Here is a 23,063-nt window from a genome sequence, read left to right as displayed (position 1 = left end):
ATTTACGGATTTATTCGGAAACTAGAGTTATAGAGTTCTTCCTCGTCCCTCCACTAGCTTCACTATCGTATTAATTTGTTTTTTCAGCAACAAAAATATGTTGAAGTCAATCTTTACATATCAAGACTGATTATTTTGATCATATTTTAAACTGGATATTCATATCTAAATTAGTGTTTTTGTAGAAAAGTTTTCTGTCTTGTCTATTATTTTAACCTGGATAATAATATTGAGAACAAAACAAAGTTGATCATCTCAAGAATTTTCGCCAGCAAGTGATAGAAGAATAAAAGTTTAATTGACCTTTTATATGTTTATATTTTAAAAATGTTTTTGAAAAAATATTTTTTTTATTTTTATTCTACTTCAAAATAAATTTTGTAGTGTGTCAAAGAACCAATTCAACCTACCCCATCAAGTGAAAGCTCTTTGCTTGAAACTTGCACAGTTTCATATTACCTTGTGCTTAATTTTTATCAAATAAATAGAGAAGGTGAGATTCGAACTCGTGACCGCTTCGTCATCAAAATTCTGATACCATGTTAAATAATCAATTCAATCTAAAAACTTAAATTGTTATATATGTGAAGCTCAAAGACATGGTTTATATTATTTTCTAGTATAATGTTTTCAGATCAGATCATTTGATATGATAATATTAAAATAATAAAAATATTATTTTAATATTTTTAAATAAAAAATACTTTAAAAAATAATTATTATTATCCAACGAATAACATCTAAGTCCATTTCTGTCTATGATACTTTTGAACTCAATTAGGTAAAGCAATTGAATAATTCTACAGAGTGGTTTCAATTGTAATCTTATAGAGTAGAAATTGCATAAGATCATCTATCGGTTCAAAAGCCCTAAATACACCTAGGGTAAAAATTAGGTATGACCTAATATCCCTTTCACTCAAAATTTCAAAGGTCATAAAGATATTTTCGCTCTGACTGTACCGTTCTGCAAAAAATTAAAAAATTTTGACTTATGAAGTGCTAAATCACTTTATATTGAGTGATTAGCCTAACCTCTTCTTTTCATGTCATTATTGTAGTGGAAAATTTGTATAAAAAAAAATTGAAAAAACAATTCCCTTTTCCAATTATATTTCAGCAAACTTCAATCCATAGTTGGATTTATGACCATGCTTTTAGCAAATCGAAGGGGTCAACTTTTCAATTGTCTGGCTGAGTTAATTATTCTACTGCTATATTTGTATCCATCATTGTTTTTGAATATTTTTAAATTATTTTAATTTTAAATTAATTTTTAAATATTTTTAGATTATTTTGATATACTGATATTAAAAATAAAAAAAATAATATTATTTTGATGTATTTTCAAGTAAAAAAACATTTTAAAAAATAAATTTTATCACATTCTCAAATAGATCATAAACGCGTGTGATTTATATTTTGATCTATGGTGCTCCTTAAAATAATTTTTGGTTTGAAAATATATCTAAATAATTTTTTTAGAATTTTTAGTTATGATATTTACACATCGAAACTATAAAAAAAAACATTAGTTTAATATTTTTTAAGTCAAACACATTTCTAAAACAATTCCAAATACAGTTTCAAACACCAAAATTAACAAAGCCCTTCTTGAAAAAATTGTTTCTGCTGAGTTCACTCTTTCATTTGATCTGGTATGAAATAAAGAAAACCTTTTCAATTTCTTACACACACACACACCCAATAATGTTATGGAGCATTAACTCGAAATCGGTCAAGCACCGACTCTTGTAAACAGTAATCCAAGTGAATTACAAGAAGCAAATGCAAACTTCGATTGTTAATTAGCAGCAGATGGGGTGATGCCAACTCCAAGAGAAAATACTTTCGGGTTTTGTCATGACTTAATTACTGGATAAGTTGCTAAAGGTCTATATATTGGTAGAATTTCTGGGCGTCATCATGCATCCTCTAATTGCTATCAAATTGTGGACAGAAAAAGCATAATTATCCGTTGAACAAGCAAAAGCCTCTACAAAATTGGCAAATTCATGACGAGCTAGCAGCCAAGCATAACGTACGTAGCCAAGGTGGTAGTATAATGGAAGTATGGTTCCACCCTTGTATCAAATCAACTTCCATTTCTTGCCATTAAAGACTTTGGCAGAAGACAGTTTGACTCGAAGAAGGAGGTGTGCAAAAACTAGGAGTCGAGCATGTTTGCTATTCGTTTTCAAATGTTTTTAAAGTTTTTTTTGGATTGAAACTGTTGGATTATTGATTTAGAATTGTAATTAATGATAGTTTTTTTTTATATAATTAGTAAATTTAATTGACTTAGCTATTATAATTAAATTAATTTATTATATTATATTATTTTAAATATATTCGGTAACTGATACTTTTAGTGTGCGTGAGTGTATTACTTGGTTTTTCATATATCTCTGCACATAATTTAAGATATTTGTTTTTTTATATATATTATTCTTAAGCTTTACTACACTTCCTTCTTATATTTTATTAAATCAAGGGAGCAAAAAGAGTGATTAAAAAGTTTAGAGGATTTTCGCAACATCCAAAAATTGCAAAAGAAAACCATTACACAAAAATACTTGGTAACTCAACGATGATTCATTTATTTTAGGTAAGCTTGTGAATAATAAAACTATTAATGCATCAAAATATTGTAAAAGAAAAGATATTTTAAGATGTTTTGAATACAATAAAGTAATATATATATTAAAAAGTTTCATTATTCATCAATCAACACTCTAAAACAACGCTAAACAATGATTCATTTATCCTAGAAGGATTTGCATGTAAATAATAAAATTATTAATACATAACAACGTTATACAAAAAATATTTTGAATACTATAATATCATGTAATAAGTAATTTCATTACCCAACAATTAAAACTATATTTTGATGCATAAGTTATATGGACTACTAGAGCTGGTAGGCTTTGATTAATGGGTCGATGATGCAAAGTTGTAAAGAGAATTATATGCCTTTTAGATAAAAAAAAATATTTATTGAAAGCCAAACAAGGGATGAAGATACACATTTAGGTGGAGGAAGCAAGTGTAGCCAGACAAGCTCACCCTACTTCCATAAATGGTAGGGAAAGTGGCCTAAAAGGAGGGGTCACACTACCAGAATTCTTAAAAACATTAATGGAATTTTTTTCAGTATTTATATTCTCATTCTGTTTGTAATAAATTTTTCAATAGGCTCACGAATGAAAATGCCCCATTAGTAAGACTCTTGTCGGTAAGTTTTAGGTTGTCAGTAATAAAATTATCGATGGATTTACTGACGGGAAAAACAGGTCAAAAAAATTGTCCATTTTATTATGTTGGTATTTCCCTCGGTAATATTGTCATATAACTGATATAAATACTGTATACAATTCTATCAGTGATAAAACAATAGCACAATGATATTTGCAGTAATTTTTTTTCCAACTCTTTGGAATATACAGACGTCAGATTTAATTCATCAGTACTACTGTTAAAAATATATTTAATAAAAGTAAAAAATAATTAAATTAATATAAATCAACATTCCATAATACTTAGGAACTGAGTTGCTTGGAAAAAAGAAGAAGAAAATCAATTCAAACAAATTTGCAACAAATAAATAAATCAACTAAAAACAATTTCCACCTAACCTAGAAAACCAATTTAATTGAAATTGAATAACAAAATTGAAAAAAAAATCCAACAAATTGATCTCATATGAAAAAAATCCTACAACAACATTCATACAATTATTAAGAACAGAAAATTTTAAAAATAAAATAAAAAACAAATATAATGCAAAAAAAACATAAAAAAAAGAGAGGAAAAAAGAAAAATTTTACCTTAAAGAGAAAAGAAAATAATTAAATTAATATAAATCAACACTGAGCGTTGATTAAATTAAAAGAAAAAAAAAATTGATAATGTTAATTAAAAAAAATTGAGAAGAGAGGAGAAGACATACATGTGCGTGAAGGAGAAAATAAAAGAAGAGAAGTAGTTGAGGAGAGAAGAGAAAGAAAGAAAAGGACATTGGTGTTTTTCACATAAGAAGAAGAAGAAGAAAAGGAAGAGAGACGTATGTTATGAAATGAAGGATTCTAATCTTTTTACTAGGGTATTTTACCGACAGTTTTACCAGCAGATAATTAAATATTAATATTTTTAATCATTCTGTCGGTAATTTCATCTGTAATATTTAATTTAAATTTTTTATTTTAATCAAAAAATTACAGAAACACCCCAAATATTACCGATGACTTTTCAATCCGTTGATGATTTCATCTGTAATATTTAATTTTAATTTTCAATTTAATCAAAAATTTTCAGAAACCCCCCAAATATCATCGGTGATTTTTTTCAATCCGTCGGTGATTTTGTCTGTAAAAAATAATAATTAACAGTGTAATTGAAAAATGAAAAGTTACAGAGCTTTTTTAAAAATATTGACAGAATTAATCCATCAATGATACCCTTTATAATTGATATAATGAACAATATCACGATATATCGAGGGAATATTTCTGTTAGTGCTTAATAATGAATATAACGAATAGATATTATATTTGTAAAATTCATTGTAATTTACATAAAAAACATTTTATTAATATTTATATTTGTATTTGTTAATTTTCTATATTACGAGTCCCTACCTAGTTATTTAATGCAAAAGAAAAACCCAAGAAAGGTTTGTCCACAGCCAGCTCATCTATCCAGAGCTTAAAATGATGACTCTTAACACCATCTAAATCGAAGTTTACAGGAGAAGGATTATGAGTGTCGCCCTCCTTCTATAAATAGGAAACTAGAGAAAATATTACTGGTTCCACAAAAACAAATTAAGGTCATGGCATGGAAGAGTGCAGTATTACCTTGAGAAGTTAAATAAAGAGATTTATTAGAAAATTCTATCTCCAATAGATTATGAAAAAAGGCTGCTAGCCTGACTAGAGGGGCCGGTAGATACACACGAAGACGCTTTACCGAAGATCAACTTGATCCTAGACGGGCTATCCTCGAGGAGAGATTCCAAAGCTTACTGAAAGTAAGTCCTAGTGATGTCACATTCTCTTGAAAGATGTGATAGAAAGGAGAGGATCGATAACCCTAAATTATCACGAGTGAAGACACCATTATTGATTAGGATAGAAGGAAAGGGAAAACCAGTTGAAAGAGCACTGGAAATACTAGTCATCATGAACACCTATCATAGGTATAAAACTCCCCAGCATACCTTCAAATATATCCAGAATCAACCCGTCCACAGGTTGAACGTAAACCCTTCTCTTATAACTTGCCATGAGTTGGTATAAACTAAATAGGATATGTATAACTGCTTACATAATATACCCTGACTTCACTGATATGTCATTAATTACGCGGTATAGGCTAAATAGAATATGTATAACTGCTGCATCATACACGTTGCCTGGAAAAAAAGAGATTATGCAGAACAGATACTTTTTTGAATTCATAGCGATCGATGTGGAAGGATGTGGGCACGTTGCACTGTTCAGATGGTCTCAATAATTTTTCTTCTGGAGTAGGCAAGGTTTATTAATGGATACATTCATCAATGGACGACTGTGCTACTCTCAAAGGTTATAACACCAGCGCGTATTTCGGACAAGTCTTACGACACAGTCGATTCTATAACGTTAATCGCAATAAATTGCAATATACATCAAAGGAAGTACAGAATGCATGGCAGGACGATAATTAGTGCTGGCAGCTGGATCCCAATAAACGATGTACAAAACATTAGATAGCCTGCGATGCTAATGTCCCAGCACTACAACTACGAACAAAGAAGGGATAAAGTGAAGTTCCATTTCCTATTTGGATTTTTCAGAGTGTTATTTACTTCATGTTAGATTCCTGGAAAATGTTTTCTTGATTTGTTTATTGTTTAGTTGAACTCTAGAAAATTAATCAAATAAATTCAATTCTCAACTTAGATGAAGAACGTGAGAAAACTAAGATGGCACATGCACGCACATTAATAAGAATATTTTAAAATATCTTTAGGGAAACATATATTTGGATGTAGTGATATATAACGTGTAGGGATTATATAATCTAATCTATTAGTGCACATAATATATTGTTAATATTAAATATTTTAATTTATATAATTTTATTAGAGAAATGCAATACGCTATAGCTTAAGATTTATATTATCCACATAAGAAAAACACTAAGTTACTTAAAAAATGTTTTTTTTTCTTTACAATTTTTTTTTCACGGTGAATCACGCGTTGAAAAGCAATCTACTTTCCATGAAATCATTTATTTTTCGAGAAGAATTCATTTTTGGACAAAGAATTAAAGGAGCCTCGTTTGTTTTATGAATAGGATCGAGGAAAACTTTTTGGCACGAAGCGAAAGAAAGTAGAAGGAAGGGCAGGGGAGCAAAGTTTTGTTGAAGAAGCTCCTTTGCTTGTCTCAGGCATGCCCACATCTCAAGCTAGCATGATACCATAATAATACCTGCACTTTCGAAAGACCTCATGCATGTTCCATAGAGCTCCTTTTCTCCCACTTTTTATAAACTTCTTCTTAGATCTCTACTCATCATTTCTGCATCTTACTCGGTTTGAATTGATAAACCATTCTCTAGATTATTTAATTTAAGCCTTTGGCATCATTATCGAAGGGTAGGGTTGCTTTGTAATTGGTTCCTTGATGAGGGAAAAGTTCCCCCGCACTATGCCATAGGCCTTCCCAGCCCCACCAATAATGGAGGAACCATAATTCAAGAAAAAAAGACCCCCACTCTCCCCTTTTTTTCCTCCAAGTAAGGATTGCTATATCAACCAACGACCCCATCTGCGAGGATCTCCCAATATTTTTCTTCAAGTTATGTAATTGCTAAAGTTGCATTTTATTTGACTTATTAAGACCTCAAAAAGGGGCCCTCTCCTCTTTTCCCACGTCTAGTTTCAAATCTCAATCGATCAATCCATGTATCATGAAATGGGTTAAAGCGTTTACAAAGGCTAATTGATGGAATATCATGAGACAGAAGGGCCGATAACTCTTTTCACTGATGCAAGCCAAACCCCACTAGCTTTTTAATTACACGTATAAAAATTGGTGATAATCACGTCATGAAAGGTCAAACTTCAAGCAAACACAAAACAGCAAATCACTCACAGCTGGGGAGAATTGAGAGCCACCTCCTCCAGTAAGGATTTTGGTAGCTTCTTGTACTCAAAGGCAATTAGACTTTCAATCTCACCCCCTCCCCTTCCCTCCCTCCAGAATTTCCTTTTCTTCCCTCCCTTTTTGGTTGAGAATAAAGGAAATCCGTCTTACTTTTCATATGAGATGAATTCGGTAAGATAAAGCATGCATCAATCAAGCAAAAGGTGACCATTGGTTCCCCTTTTAGCAAATAGAAAATTTGTACCGTCATTTAGAAAAAAATAACTCTATAAAAGTTTGAGTGTGATATTAAATGTTCCATCCAGAAAAGAAAGAAAAAAACAAATCAAAGGCTACACTATTCATAGGTGAATTCTATATCCAATTTTTTTTTATGTAATTTGTAACGCTAATATAAATTGATAAGCAAATAATTCATTTTTCCTTTCTTGCTATTAAAGGCAAATTAAGTATTGGAAGTTGAAAATAAATTGTTCAACTTTAGTTGTGTAATTAATGGGATTTGGCTTAATTTTCTTTTCCTTAAGCTTTTTTTTAGAACAATTAACACTTAGGTAAACCCCAACTAATAGGGTGGCTTGATCGATAAGGAGGCACCGCCCCTGAAAAGTCGTCCTCCTTTTTTTTATTTGGCCATATATATAGTTCTAGAGAAAGGAACAATTGGAAGCTGCCAAATTCCCACCTCAAAAGCTTCATGTGAAATAACATTTCATCTTCTGCCTTTAACTTTTGGGAATCCTTAAGAACTACTAACATTAGAAAATGCCACATAGAAGAGGCAGCGAGAAAAGCTACTTTTTCTCCACTGATGGTGTGGAAATTTGGCTTTCTTAAGCACTAAGCTTTACACAAAAGCTACTAACTTTTTTATCGAGAGGAAAAGATGAGAAAAAAAAAAAAAAGGCTTCTAAGAACGACTCAACCTCGTGGAAGCAACCCATGCCGACGTAAGACAGACCCTTTCATCAGCAGGAGCATATTGAGGGTCTAAAATCTAAATGGGTTTCAATTAAGCCATAAAGTTAGATTTCAAAACTTGTTTTTAAAAGTTAAGACATCCAACTTTCAAAGGGGGCCTACGTACCTCACTAGTTTAATTAACCTAATTGCCACAATTAGTGGATGACAAAACCCTATAGAAATTACTGCAGTAATTAAAGAAATGATTTATGACCTTGTTAATTTGAGCATTCTTGTTAATTATAACCTTGAATCAGAGGAGAAGTATTCTAAGAACATTGTTTCCAATTCTTCCTCATAGAAGAACAAAGCCCGCGCAGCAGGCTCTTCATTTTCACCAACCATATATATTACTTCGGGTGGGGCTGGAAATCTGTCAAGATGAAAATTCACATTTTTTTAATTCAAACTGGGCGGACACAGGAGTAAAATGCAAGCATGCTTTTCCATATCTTTCCCAAATGGGGGCTACCGGAAAAACCATTGCTGTCTAACAAATGTATGTGCGAGGCCCTAGACATAAAGAAAGAAAATGCCTTTAAGTCTCAATACAAAGTACAGCCCATCTTCCAACTACAACTATAAATGCCATTATACGCATATTGTATCATTACTCATCCTCATCAGGATTCAAGAGATTAAAACTACTAGGTGGCACATTCAAAGCAAGGGGTCCTAGAGAAAGACAATGAAAGCACTTTTAGAAATGTGTTCATCCTCCGGATCAATGAAGGGGAGGCAAAACTTCGAGATTTTTCCTTCAAAAAATAAAAAGATCTTGAGCTTGAGCCAAAACCCTTTAATTTTATTTTATGAAGAAATTAAACACTTAAAGATCGAATTAGAAGATCTTAATAAGACAACTGGGGTGCCATGGCCCGCCCTGCAGTACCGCAGCTGCCTTCTGCAGAATCTAGATAGCAGATGTTGGGTAAGGATATGGAGGTATCTGAAGATATGGGTGGGAGACAAAAACCTTTCTTTGTTTCGAAGGATCTTGAGCGTTTCCAAGTTCCAAGCAATTTGCTTGCATTGGTTTATATATATATGTCATTAGAGAATAAAGTAGAGAGATCTGCTCTTGGTTGGGCTGCCACCGTCTTCTTAATGCGATCCACAGTCAACTAATTATCGTCTGATTATCTGACCTTTAACTTAATAAGATAAACCCAATTGCATATCAAGATGATAGAGTAGACAGCGATTTGGATCAGACCATATGAGTTTAATTATTAACCAAAGCGCTTTAGTATTCTTTTTTCTTAGACAGGGGTTTAGACACGTACGTGCATAAATGTTTTGCGAAGAAATAAGATATATCTCACATGGACGGTATATATATAGCTATATATATCTCACATGCATGCACTAGCTCTTCTAATGGTAAGAAAGATACTCATTCGATATTGTGAATGAATTATTGTCAATAAAAAATTAAATTTTACGAATGGAAATATATTTCAATTAATGTTTATAGAGTTATAATAAATTATTTTTTATTCACTAATTTTTTATATAAGATATTAAAAAAACAAATATAGAAAAATAAAAAATCTGTAATATAATTAAAGAAAACAGGAGATCACTCCCACATCCAATATTCGAAGGGTAAAGAAGAACTCCAACGGTAACAAAGGAGGAACCAAGAAGGCAATACAAGATTTGTTTTTTTAGAGACACAATCTCAAATTAATTTCTCATAACTATTGCTATATATGTGTCTATACATCAGGTTCCTATCAGTGGATGGATGGACAGCAATAACCAATACAAAATATCGACATGCCTGGGATCGCGCTGTCAGTAATGTTATATATATATATATATATATATATGAAAGAAAATTGACAAATTAATTATATTTTCATTTAAGAGGATTTATCTATAATTATTTGTCATGTTTTTATCCCTAAAAGAAAATAAAATCATTCATTTCAAATTCAAGATAATTCTAGGTTTTCTCTGGATAAACATTAAAGGATGTCGGTACTGCGATGCTGATATTGTGATGTACACATCAATAAGTTCATATATTACAAGTTTATCAATCCGCTGGTCAGAGGGTTGGTTTGTCAAAGATGACAAATCTATAGATATTATTGTGTGCATGTATTGGTGAGTGTTTCGGGATATATTCATTTTTATTTTTAGATTTGTTTTAAAAGTGTTTTTTTTATGATTTTAATATGTTGGTGTTAAAAATAAAAAATAAAAAAATTATTTTTATATATTTTTAAATAAAAAAATAATTAAAAAATACACTATAATACTAAACAATTGTGATATAAGCAAACTAGCCGTTCTTTACTATATTGTATCCATTGCTATTATAATTATAGTTTTTTAAAAACATCTTTTATGTTAAGGAAGTATTTAAAGTAAGGTAGTAACTATGTTTTAAAGTGTTTTTTTTATTCTGAAATATATTAAAATAATATATTTATTTAAAAAATTATTTTTAATATTAATATTTTTAAATTATTTTTAAAAAAATTTAATTTTCGCAAACCATCCATTTGGACCACACTTCCATCTAAGTTTAAAACAATATATATACACACACTAGCATGTAGCTTTAAGCATAGTATTTTAAATTGTTGCGGTTAAAAATAATTTTTTTGAAAATAAAAAATATTATATTTTGATTTTAAAACAAACAGTACCCCGGGACAAGAATAATAATAATAATAAAAAAAAAAAGCTGCATGTAAGGAGAAGATCAGAAATAAAAGTTTCAGATTGACAAAACATGCACGCTGTATAACAGTATAAAAAGCTGGCGAGCCCAGAAAGGTTCATGTCATCAGAAGGAACAGGTGAAAAAGGAAGGGAAAGCATCGGAGCGCATATGCCAAAGGACAAAACATCTTTTGAACAAGTTGATGGAGAGATAACAAAAGCGTGAACAAAATGTAGCTGTTCACACTCAGAAAGAGGGTTCTAACTAGCTTGCTCGTACACTGAACCTCATCTTTCGACTTTTTCTTTCTCCTTGGAACCCTTTTTCTTTTTGAAACATTTAATGGCTGCAAAACTTTGAATCAAATAGCAGTGATCAGTGAAGGAAAAGATAACCCAGCCTCGATGCATTTAATGCCAAAAGCTGCTTCATCGTATGCCTGTGTGTCCCAATATCATGCAACTCCCGGGATTGCCGCCGGAGTTTAATTAAAGCCTTCGAGCTCAGGTGGGTTATTTGATGAGCTCGTCTTTGTTTTTACAGCGCGGTGCCTGCCGAGTTTTTTAAAATTTTGATTTCTTTTTAAATATTTTTTTTGATGTTTTTGAATTGTTTTATTGTATTAATATTAAGAATAAATTTTAATATATTTTTAAATAAAAACATTTGAAAATCAACAACCTTGTTATAATAACAACACTGCATACGGGAAATAAAATTGTTTTTGTTTACCGATTTTTATGTCACAAAATCTTGAGTGACATTACATTATTGTCTCGCAGAGAATAAAACAAATAAATGGGGAATTAAAAAAAAAAGGGAAAGAGGAAACTGTGGAAAAACACAGAGATTGTACAAATGAATGTTAGGACCAGTGAAATAGTGGTTGGAAAATTATCTGAGGTCCTGAAAGTCTCGCACTTTCAGGAGCCTGACACCGGTAAATGTTATGGAAAGAAAACTTTATTATTATTATTATTATTATTATTATTATTATTATTATTGTGTTCTTCTTCTGTTTTTACCATATGAGTACAGTCTTCAAAATGCTTTTGGAAATAGAAATATCAATAGTTGGGAATGACGGTGACATGGTCAAAAGCAAAATGCCTTGATGCTTGTTAAACATGGTTTAATTGGAGGGGTTAATTTAAAAACTTGATAATTTAGAATATAATAATTTTTTTTATTAACGTGAGTATTCAGACCAACTTGTATGAACCTTGATTAATTTCACGAGTTCTAAAATTAACGACAATGTAAATCTCCAGTAACTATCATATTAGCAACCACATGACTCGAACCTGGGACTACATGAGAGCAAATCTCTTAATCTTAAACTTTTATCACCTACTAGATAATTGAATATAACAAGTTTTAATTAAACGGGTGAGGATAATAATTTAATTAAACATGATCAATCTAGTTAAACTTGATTATAATAGTTTCATGAAGTAAATTTGTTGCAAACTATAGTATTTGGAGTAACATGCACTTGTGGTCACATAAAAGTTGTTGAAATATTGGCATTACCTCTTATAATTAAATAATCAAACATCTAAGAACAACAATACCATGTACTTAATTTGCTACTAAATCACAGGCTATTTGTTGATCTTAATGCTACATTTATTTATTTAATGTAGTCTCCATGACCCACACGAGATCTGTCCATTTTAATGCTCCAATTATTTATTCTTAGGAGATACCATTGTATACTGGGAGGTACATAAAACGCTTCAAATTTGAAAAAAACATGTACAAAAAATCCATTAATTTATTTAATTCAATGTCCATGCCCCCCCCCCCCACAAGATATTTATTCAATTCAATGCTTCATTTGTTTATTAATTTATAGAAGATATTGTGCAATAAATAACGTGCTTTAAATCTGATAAAATATACACAACAAAATATATTGATCTTAAAACGACAATCTCTGACTTTTAATTAAGAAAAATAATAATTAAAGTGTTAGTATAATCACCACTTTCATGGTTTTTCCATCGGGATCGATACACAAATGAAGCATTGCTGTATTATTATCACATAAGATTTATACTTATTTTTTCTTAATTAGAGTATATGAACATGAAACAAATACTTTAGTTTTCTCAACCTCCATTTATAAACGAAGTAAATACTTGAGAGAAACTATATTTTTAATTTGTTGTTGTTCGAAATTATATTTTTTTAGTTTTCTAGGCAATGTGTTTTTTTTTAGTAAAATGTACCATGAATATTATATTAGATAAATAAATAAATAGAGCATTAAGATCATGAGATGGTTTAGCGGTGAAGTACTTGATGTTCTTCATGTCTTTGAAGATTAATGGTTCGACTATACTATTGAATTGTTCATAAAGGATCCGACAATCGGGTGTGAAAGAGGAAGCACAATTTTATCATCAACTTGCAAGATTAGTCTATTTTACATCAAGCCCTTCAAGCTAGGAGATGTTTGTCATGGAATCCAAAGCGAATCTGGGAAGGAGACCAAGTTTTCAATAACGTTGTAGGGCCTGTAATTGCAGTTCGCACTTTGTCAATGTAATGATGTCCTGTGAATGGTCTAATCAATTTAACTGATATATATATATATATATATATATATATATATATATAGAAAAACTAAATGGGAAAATCATCTAGTTTTCGTTACAAGAAACTAAAACAATGGAAATTACTATAGTGTTTTTTTATATTTTTTTTAGATTAAAAATACACTCATAATTTGAGAAATAAAGCTAAATTGTGTTATGTAATAGTGGTTTATTATGATTTTTAAAATAATTTTTTATTTAAAAATATATTAAAATATTTTTTTTTTTTAGATTTTACATCAACATATAAAAACTATAAAGAAATATCAATTGAATGCTTTTTCAAATTAAAAATACCTCTGAGAAACATCAGGAATATAAACAATAGCCCTACATCCTGAATTTCATGATTCGCGTTTTGACGTTTCACTGAATTAGGGTGACTTTTGGAGCGCTTGAAGAGTCATGCTACTCAATTAAGTCAAGCATTCTGCAAATCTTCTCTATGCAAGTGCAAGATGGGAACACTGACAGTTAAACGAGGAATTCTAACTCTTGTCAATCAAAAGAAGATATATATATATTATTGTCTAGCTGGGTCGCCAAAGATCAAGACAATAACTTGATGAGGTTAATCTTTCAAGTAGCAAGAACTACGAGTATTCTACTAGAGGGCAATGCCCCTATGTTCTGGCCATCCATGCATCCAAGGGAAGTCGTTTCATTGCCAGCTTTCTTGCATCTTTGTGAGTTTTCAACATGCACATTATGGATTTTGACCATCCAAAACATGAGCTTGTTCTTTTTTCTGAGAATTTTTTCATCTTTTATTAATTACATAAACACAAACCTTGCGCAGTTTACGTGCAATATTTGATCACAAGATTCTATAATGCTGAACTAGGGACAAATGGCATCGCTAGTATTGTTTATGTCATGAAAGACCTAGTAAATATGGCAGAACAAAAGGCAATTGTCAATAGTGAAAAGATGACAGTGATATAACAGGCACGAAAGCAATAACATGACAAAGCTGGCTCTACAAGTACTAAATCAATAGAGAAACGGGCACCAGCTAACCAGAAGCGGAAAACTTCTATCTGGTACCCCAAATTATCACAAAAAGACGCGTGTTCTTCTCAAGAGTCCCTGACATTGCAAAATCACGGATTCCATATCCTAGCTGCAAGGGCTCTGAGCGTTGTCTACATTTGACATTGTGGGGTTTTGTTGTGCACTACATGGTCAAAGAGTGTTTCATATTTGAGCAGCATGGGATTGCTGCATAAGCACCACATAGCGTTCTTCCCTTAAGCCTGCAAGTTTTTAACTGCGAAGTTAGGATCAGGATACTCCTTTATTGCTTTTTAACTAATCACTCAGAAGAAAGCTGGCATTTACTCCTCTTTTCCAACAGGAGAAACGTGTATTATTTCACTGAGCACGTCAGTAACAAACAAGAAATTGCACTGTTAAGAACAACCATACCAAGCATTTTTCTTTATGTAAAGTGATTATTAGAAGAAAGAGAAATCTAGAAGACCGTATTATTACATCACATGACCAAATGAAATGACTGGAGTTTGTAAAATTCTCGAGGACTCAGTACAAAATTGCCCGAGTCCCTGCATACCTTTCTTCATAACAAGACCTTGAACACACCATTTACTTCACCCATACTAGCAATGCTGAACCACCATGAATCCCAAGTTTATTTTCTATGGCATGGAAAATAGAGATAAACCAATTCCACCCAGAAGAAATAAGAAAGGAGATTGGAAGAGAGAAATACACAAGTTATAGACATTCTACATCATTCAACCGAGTAATTTGTCATAGAAAATTTGTGTCTGTTATAATAAGAGATTGTTTAAATGTCTCTTCTGGAAAGAGTGATGCTATTTACCTACTTATTAAGTGCCAATTATCGTATTTCAGCATTTCTTCTCCATCCTTCCTCCATAACATATGGTGACGGCCATGGTGGCATTTAGATGATTAGAACGCTCATTCAGAATATCAGATTTAGTGAATTCACATCTATGCCTGTCCACTTACCTATAATAATGTCTAAAGAAAACAGGGAGATGTTGCCGGAGTATTTCAATCTACGTAAATATCCACCATTCTCAGAGGATTTACACATGATAAATTGCTTTTTCTTAGCTTTGAGTAATGTCCGCTTTACAGAAGTCCTGAATAAAATATTGTCTGAATATCCAATCCTATGAAAACCTTTTCTTAGCTATAAGAATTTGTCTAATTAATGTATTTGACTGGAAAATGTTAGTGGTATCAAATGCAGACTATCGCAGATGTAGAATTCCATAATAAACACAAGATTAACAAAAGAAGATTAACCTACAAAGTACCCCACAACAGGAGCATGAAGGTACAGGCAACCAAGGTCCAGAATACATCATGACTATATAGGTCATATTTACATCATTTCTAAGGATGATAAATCAAAGGAGTTTAAAACATAAAAGGAAAAACATCAAAAACTTTACTGCTAGAAATCTTAACAAAATTAAACTGGTAACAACAATATATATGGCACAAACTTATGCGAATCAGCAAATTACTGTTTCACAAGGACAGTGGCAGCTGTGACAATAATTGGACCAACAAAAACCAAAAAGCATAAATTGTGTACCATAATCTTGTTGGGTGAGTTGCAAGCACAAGAATGGATTTACAATTTTGATGAAAATATTATAATAATATAATTACAGAAAACAGATGAGAAAACAAGGATCATAATTTGTTTCAGACATGGAAAATACTTGTATGCTTTGAATTACTGAACATGCATATAGGAAAGCATATCCATACATTTAAATATAAACTTGTTACACTCTATAGAAAATGGTAGAGGAAATACCTTCTTAGCTTCCTTACTAATCTATTTAGCATCAACTTGGTTGAAGGACCACATGCTGCAAAATAGAAGTACAAGATGAAATTTTCTAGATGCTTCAAGTGGTTGCAAGAATAAAAGGCTTCATACAAACTGAATGCATTTTCCACAGCACATATCATGTTAGTACCTTAATTTGTGTCCTATTGTATGTGTAAGTGATGTGAACAGAACCATCACTAGCCTGGATAACCGCTGGATATGAGAATTCCATATCCAGTTTTTCCTCTAGTGTAACAACATCATGCCAAGAGTCACCATCATCTTTGGACACAGCAACTTTAAGCACGCCCCTTGAGATTGTATTGTAAGCAAGCAAGACAGGACCATCTTTTAGTTTAACCCCATCAATACCTAATGTAAAAACATAGAGTGTCAACCACAACTTATATGAGGTAGCAAAGATGGTAGAAACCATGGGATCATGATCATTTTTTCTCTCTTGATATAGCATTTTCTAGTTTTAGAAAAGAAAGCAGGAGCAAATTGATATTGCAATCTTGTCTTATAATCTAAAAAGAAGCCCCAACCAGCGCTGTAGTTGATGAGCTGATGGTGTTAACAGTCCTATGAATCCACCTCACTCAACTATTGTGTGGGATTCAGGTTCTCTGGCCTATGTCTTACAGTGTGCAAAAGTGAAACAATGCATAACTCATTCCCAACTACAAGTCAAATTTTCCTGCAGGGAGTGTGCTCTTTCCCAAAGGTACAAGATCTAAAAGGGAGAGGTTGTATGCTCCAACAACAGCTTCAGGGTTCTCTTGCCTATGCCTAATGGTGTGTAAAGCGGAATGTGGCATGCCTTGTTCTCAACTGCATCAAATTGTTAAGCATGGTGTGCACTTTTTCATGAAGAAGCATGATTTAACAGGGAGAGTTTGTGTGCTTCAACAATAGCGAGTCGCATTTTGAGAGAGGCAACTCTACTCTTGGTTGAAACTCCAATTTTATTTCCTCTCATATTTAGAGTCAATTCCAAGTTCCAAATTAGATGTCGAATGTGAATGAGAGAGGTCTTGGATACATTAAAAATCAAGCATGAAGATTCTAACAGCAACTCCAGCCAGCTTTCTTGCTACAATTGCCTATGATATGATTGAGTATAATGCATATTGCATTATGTCTAGTGATAGACATCTGACACTTGTTATGGCTAACCATGAAAACTAAGATGGCCTAAATATAATTTTCATAATCTGATTAAGATACATTTATTCAACCAAACATTGACAAACCATTTATATAACACCACGAGAGGATGCAAGCAGCCACTCCAACTCTGGAATACTAACCTGAGTTTGGGTTGGGGAGTTCAGTGGGTTTTGCATAACCCCAGGTCACACCACCATCATAGGATTCTGACATACAAACTCTTCCAATGTCATCAAACGAACGCAATAAAACACGAAATGTCCCATCTGCAGTCTGGAATGGTACTGGCTGAATCACACTAAGAGATGTATTTTCAACGTATATTGGGCCATGCTTTCTCCATGACCTACCTGCATCTGCAGTCACCTATTCACACAAATCAAAAATATGTCAAATGTCAATACCAAAACAGCATTAGATTCCACGTGCTCAAGCAAATGAGTTGTTACAACCTCCATCCATGCACCCCAAGAATTCCAACTTTCTACAGATGATCCACAGAGCAAGAGCCCATTTCCCAACAAGATTGGCTGCACAAGGGAATCACTTATTTTAAGGGAATCATATTAGCAACAATCAAGCTTCATTGTTGCTGATATAACTAGCGTACTTGAGTCATTAGACAATATATTCTGATGTTTAGAACCACACCTTATTCTTTGACGGTCCTAATATGCCAGGAGGAAGTTGCTCTCTCTTTGACCAAGTAACACCTTTGTCGTAAGACCGTTTCATGCATCCACTCCATCTGAGATTTAGCAAGTTAAAAGTAAGTAGAAGCAAGACAAGTGCTCAGTAGCTAGTAGCTAGTAGCTAAATCTATTATCATTTCCAAAAGGAACTTTATAATGTAATTTAACATATAAAATTACATCCCAAAAGTTCAATTTTTTTTACTATGATAAGAACACAAATACATCCCCCAGACAGCAGGTAACTGCAAAACTGAGTGGTAATTATATAGCAAAGAGGGCAAGTTATATCTCTGACTAGTGTTCAGTTAGAGCCTCTTGGAAATCATTTAAGACACACGAAAGCATGAAAGATTTAGCCTCTGTAGGGCCTGTTGACTCAACACCCCTAGTTGCAGCAGTGGTGGTAGCCGAATGGCAGCTTAGGGGTCTGGTAAACAATCTTGGAACCCACAGTGGCCTTTTTATCTCATTCTAAGTGCTTCACAACTGATTTTGGAAAAAACAGAGACAGTTGTTTTTGCCACCACTCAATATCAACAGCAGAGCCAATATATCCAGTTGATTAAATTTAACTCTCGAACCATACAGAGCCAATATAAGTATGATAGAGAATTCATTGGTAATAAATTCCAAAGTAGTTTGGAGGATGAAGTTACTTAAAGCAATCCTCAAATCATATGGCTAGGCTTATGCTTATATCCACACCTCCTAATACTAAAAATATTGGGAGTTGTTAATACTGTGTTGTCATGAAACAGTCCTCTCTAGCTGTCCCAGACTCCCGAAGTATCTAAAATCTTAAATTTTATACTGAGAGGAGCAATGTTGTAGCTTAAAGTGCATTTTAGATTGTATTTCAATTCTCTATAATCTTATGGATAAATAGCAGCACTCACCAACAATTCCACAGAATTGCACAGCAATACACACAATTACAGTGAATTCAATGCTTAAATTATATGGAATGAAGAGAAGAATAAACTCTTAGACCTTGTAATGTAGAGATGAAAGAAGAGGCAGTTTCACAAAGTTAATAGTGGACTAACACGGCAACAAGCATATCCTTGGTTTGACTCAGTAATCAGGGATCCAGCAAATTCAATGACTCCTGAGGAAATGGCATATCTCTATAAAATGTATATCAACTTATGGAGTTATGTGCTTCAAACTAACATAATCATAAACATTCATCAAAACAGAAAAGCTTCCTGAGTTCACTATTACTCTAAATTTCAACTTCTGCTTTTTTGTCCTTGTTGATTAAAAGTGAACGGTGCTAGAAGATGACTTTCAGTCACTTGATTTCTAGTTGTGTTTTTTCTTTACAAATGAGTAATTTATAGTTGTGTAAATTTAGCAATTCTGTATTATGTTGAGAGTTATAAGGGTTATTTCTCCAAAGTCATGCAAAAGAAGTGGGCAAAGATCATGAATCAAACTTCAACTGTTACCTTAAAACACCTTTCACACCACAAAAAAGAAACCCTCACAAACATACATGCTTGGAATCTGACTATCCTACCTTACTTTTCCCTCTAACACCGTGAACCAAACACCACCTAAGAAGAAGGATAGAAAACCCAGAATCCTCTATGCTAAACCATCATAATCTACTATGCTCTTGAATCCACAAGAACAAAGAATTATGAAAACTTTATCCATTAAACGGCTCGCTTCACATCAACCATAAATACTTGGAATCTCAACTTACCAGGCTTACTTTTTCCTCTGATACAGTAAACCAAATACTAAGGACAGAAAACCAAGAATTTACTGGGCTAAACCTTTCAGATCTACAAGGACCACTTCTTGATTCTACAAGAACAAAGAATTATAAACACTTATTCATCAAAACAGCTCCCATGACACAGAATATGTGATTATACAATCACATTGAGTTCCTAAAAAGTCATAAAATACTTATGGAAATAAAAATCCTACTACAATAGGATACTGAATAGCCTGGAATAGTATAAGCACACCAAAATTCTCAGAGGTCCTAAAACATTTAAGCAAACAAAATCCGATTACAATAAGATACTAAATAGTCTAAGAACAGTATATTCTTAAATAAACATGATTATAAATTTACAAATTTAACAAATTTAACTTGACAGAAGTAGCCATCTTGTAATGTATCAAAGGTTTTTTTGTGTTCAATTTTCCCCAGAAGGATTATGAATTCACAAATTTAACTTTTCAGTCACTTCAATGTGGCATAATTTTCTTATGCAGAATGTATGGTGTCAAGACAGACTTGAATAATGTATACCATTCTGTATTCCATGCAATATACAAGGTCAGAACAACCTTTTGTGTTTTTGAAATCAGATGAAAACATATGAATTTAGCAACAACCAATACACTTGAACACTATTTTGGGAAGCTTGACTACAAAAATTAACAGTTTAAATGGAAAACAATTGAGGCTGGAAGTTTTACTTTTGGACCTCTTGACCGACTTTATAGAACAGAAGTAACTCCTCTGATGCCAGTTTGAATAGCACAGGGTTCCACATAGGAACATCAAGCTGATCATCAACGATGATGGGTGATTGCCAATAACCATCCTGCACATCAGATACCCACCCATATGAGATAAACCATCTTAAAATCCAAAGAGGCAAAATAACAGGTAATTTGAGAAAGAATCAGTTACTTACAGAAGTGATTGGAGGTCGACTAAGTCAAGAGGGCTTAGTAGAAGTTAATAAATCAATCAATGTGTCCAGGATCTTCCTAACACTGCCTTTTTGCATTAATCTTTTGAATATAACGACCAGTTAATTGATACCACTTATTTTACAGAGGAAGTGAACTTTACTACTGGAAAGAAGAATTTAATGTGTTGAAACAAAACTTATCCATTTATTTTTCTATTGCTCACTGGCTTGGGATAAATGTGGGACAAGATTCTTGTGATTTGTAGAGAACAGTGGATTTCCCATGACAAGACAGATGGTGAACTAGTTATTGATTGATTGAATGTTTTCAGAAGGACGATCATAAGACCTTGAGGTTGCATTCCTTGTAGGGTGTGTTTGAATGGAGTTGAGTTCAAGACTTCCCAAGTATCTCCGTGGAAGCACTGTTTAATAATTTTTTGGTCTCCTTTGAGCACTACAACAGCGGCTTTAGGGATAATCTCATAAGCAACTATGCAGAAGTATTGAAACCCTTGTTAATTTGAATTTTCTAATCTTTCTTCTTCATCTTGGAGTATGTTTTTGAGTCTTCCTTTCTTTCTAATAATTTTTTTTTTTCTTTTGAGCAAAATAAAATACTACCAGGGGAGGAAATACTAAAGAGCATATCCTGCAAGTTTACAGTCATGAAAACAAACTTTTTGGAAAAATTAGATGCATCATCAATAAGTGGCATACAATTAAATCAGAAAGTGATCCAACAGACAGAGGAAGAATAATTACTTTGTATGTCTGTATCCAAATCTTCACATCAGGTGCTCCCTCTTTTGTACCTCCAAAATAAGCAACCAAAAAGTGATTTTTATCAACCTGCACAAAGCACAGATCAGCACAACATTAAAAAGCTCTGTTCGTGAAGACATGCTGCAAGAATTTGAAGTCAGATTGTTTAACTCCAATGGCAAACCTCAACAATGGTAGAGGCATGACAGCTATTGAAGGGAGAAGAGTTTGCAGGAAATGTGAACTCCTCTTTCACTAGCTGCCAGTTGTGACAGTCTTTGCTCATATTTGAAATCTTTGGCTGCAGAACCGTATAATTTGTGTTTATTCCAGTGACCTTCCTGAAGAGAACTTGGAACATTTATAGGTCTTAAGAATAATACTAAAAAAGCACACAAAAGCACAGAAACAAATGTATAGAGCAAATAGCATTACCATTTACAATGAACAAAATAAAGATAACAGCAACAAAAATAATAATAAAAAGAAAAAATGCTGGCTCTTTCTCTGTGTTCGTTTGCCCTAGGTGAACATCTCTTTTTGGCCGTGATAAACATCCCCTCATGGTTTCAAGTAAGCCATAACTTCATTAATTTCCCACGTATGGTGTGCATGACAATAATAGAGTACAATTTGTTTCTGTCAATAGTTTCTCACTATGATTGTTCTAAACAAGGGAAACACATGTTAAAAACTTGCGGCAAATAGAATATATCGGAGAAGTAGATTCTTTCTACAATTGGGTGCAGGAATGTAGGGGCATACTTCATCAAATTAAGCACTAAAACTAGCATCAACATCAATCAGTTTGACAAATCAAAGACAAAGAGAAAAGAAAGGGGGGGGGGGGGGGTGGGGGGGAAGACAACCTGCTAGGACGCTTATGAAAGTCATGAAGTAATTGCCGGTAGGTGTGCAATCTGATAGTGTTAGAACTCAAGAACTCATGATCGACTTTGAAGGGGCCACGAAAATCAGAGAAATTGGACATACAAAACAACAATAACAAGATCATCAAAGAAAACAAGAAAAGGAGCAACACAGTGCTCCTAAATGATTTCCACATTTCTATGAACTTCTGTTTCTATATCTAGGTTTCCTCAAAGCAATTCAATTTCATATGTACATACAAGGATTACATAAACACGCATTCATGTGTGTGTGTGTGTGTGTGTGTGTGTGTGTAGAGAGAGAGAGAGAGAGAATCCTAAAGAAAGAAAGTCAACATAACAGAAGCAAAAGAAGAGCACCCACTATGGATTAATCAAATAGCATGACAGAATAAAATAGAGAAGCAATCGTACCTAATACAGTGATGCCATGAAAATAAGGAGGGGGGGGGGACTTTTGAGAGGAGAGAGAGGAGTGTATTAAAAAATTGTTTACAGACCCCAAAAGAAGAGAGTGATGCAAGAAAGGGGGCACCGCTGACTGACTGCTGAGGTTACTCTTCAGCTTAGCTTCAAATATTGTAAACAAAGGCCCCTCAAAGATCAGAACTTTATGCATTGCCCCCTCAAAAAA

The 23,063-nt window shown here is 32.8% G+C and overlaps 1 protein-coding gene across 7 annotated transcripts; it reads right to left on the bottom strand.

Annotated features, from left to right (window-relative positions):
* Nucleotides 1-14,242: 14,242 nt before the first annotated feature.
* Nucleotides 14,243-23,063, bottom strand: LOC133674546 (uncharacterized). Of its 7 annotated transcripts, none has more exons than XM_062095716.1 (11): nt 22,844-23,063; nt 22,409-22,493; nt 21,724-21,880; nt 21,540-21,626; nt 20,554-20,681; nt 18,068-18,164; nt 17,869-17,946; nt 17,557-17,782; nt 16,392-16,615; nt 16,226-16,280; nt 14,243-14,657 (listed from the first exon to the last, which is right to left on the bottom strand). In XM_062095716.1, exons 1-10 carry the CDS (start codon nt 23,046-23,048, stop codon nt 16,257-16,259), a joined length of 1,311 nt encoding a protein of 436 aa, XP_061951700.1. In that variant the 5' UTR covers nt 23,049-23,063; the 3' UTR covers nt 14,243-14,657; nt 16,226-16,256. The 7 variants fall into 7 exon arrangements, with proteins under 7 accessions (XP_061951700.1, XP_061951707.1, XP_061951701.1 ...); XM_062095723.1 differs by lacking the exon at nt 22,844-23,063 and adding an exon at nt 22,794-22,799; XM_062095717.1 differs by lacking the exon at nt 22,409-22,493 and having other exon boundaries at nt 21,724-21,890.

The sequence above is a fragment of the Populus nigra genome, chromosome 15 (genome assembly GCF_951802175.1).
Source record: "Populus nigra chromosome 15, ddPopNigr1.1, whole genome shotgun sequence".
Taxonomy (NCBI): Eukaryota; Viridiplantae; Streptophyta; class Magnoliopsida; order Malpighiales; family Salicaceae; genus Populus; species Populus nigra.
Note: the sequence above shows the minus strand (reverse complement) of the source record. Positions and strands in the feature narration are given on the sequence as shown.

What these genes read in the sequence shown, in the direction of transcription:
- LOC133674546 (XM_062095716.1), bottom strand. Translation starts at nt 23,048, where the DNA reads ATGCATAAAGTTCTGATCTTTGAGGGGCCTTTGTTTACAATATTTGAA. An exon ending in ATGCCTCTACCATTGTTGAG is followed by an intron (nt 21,627 to 21,723) that starts GTTTGCCATTGG and finishes TGCTTTGTGCAG; the next exon opens with GTTGATAAAAATCACTTTTT. An exon ending in CTTGGGGTGCATGGATGGAG is followed by an intron (nt 17,783 to 17,868) that starts GTTGTAACAACT and finishes TTGTGTGAATAG; the next exon opens with GTGACTGCAGATGCAGGTAG.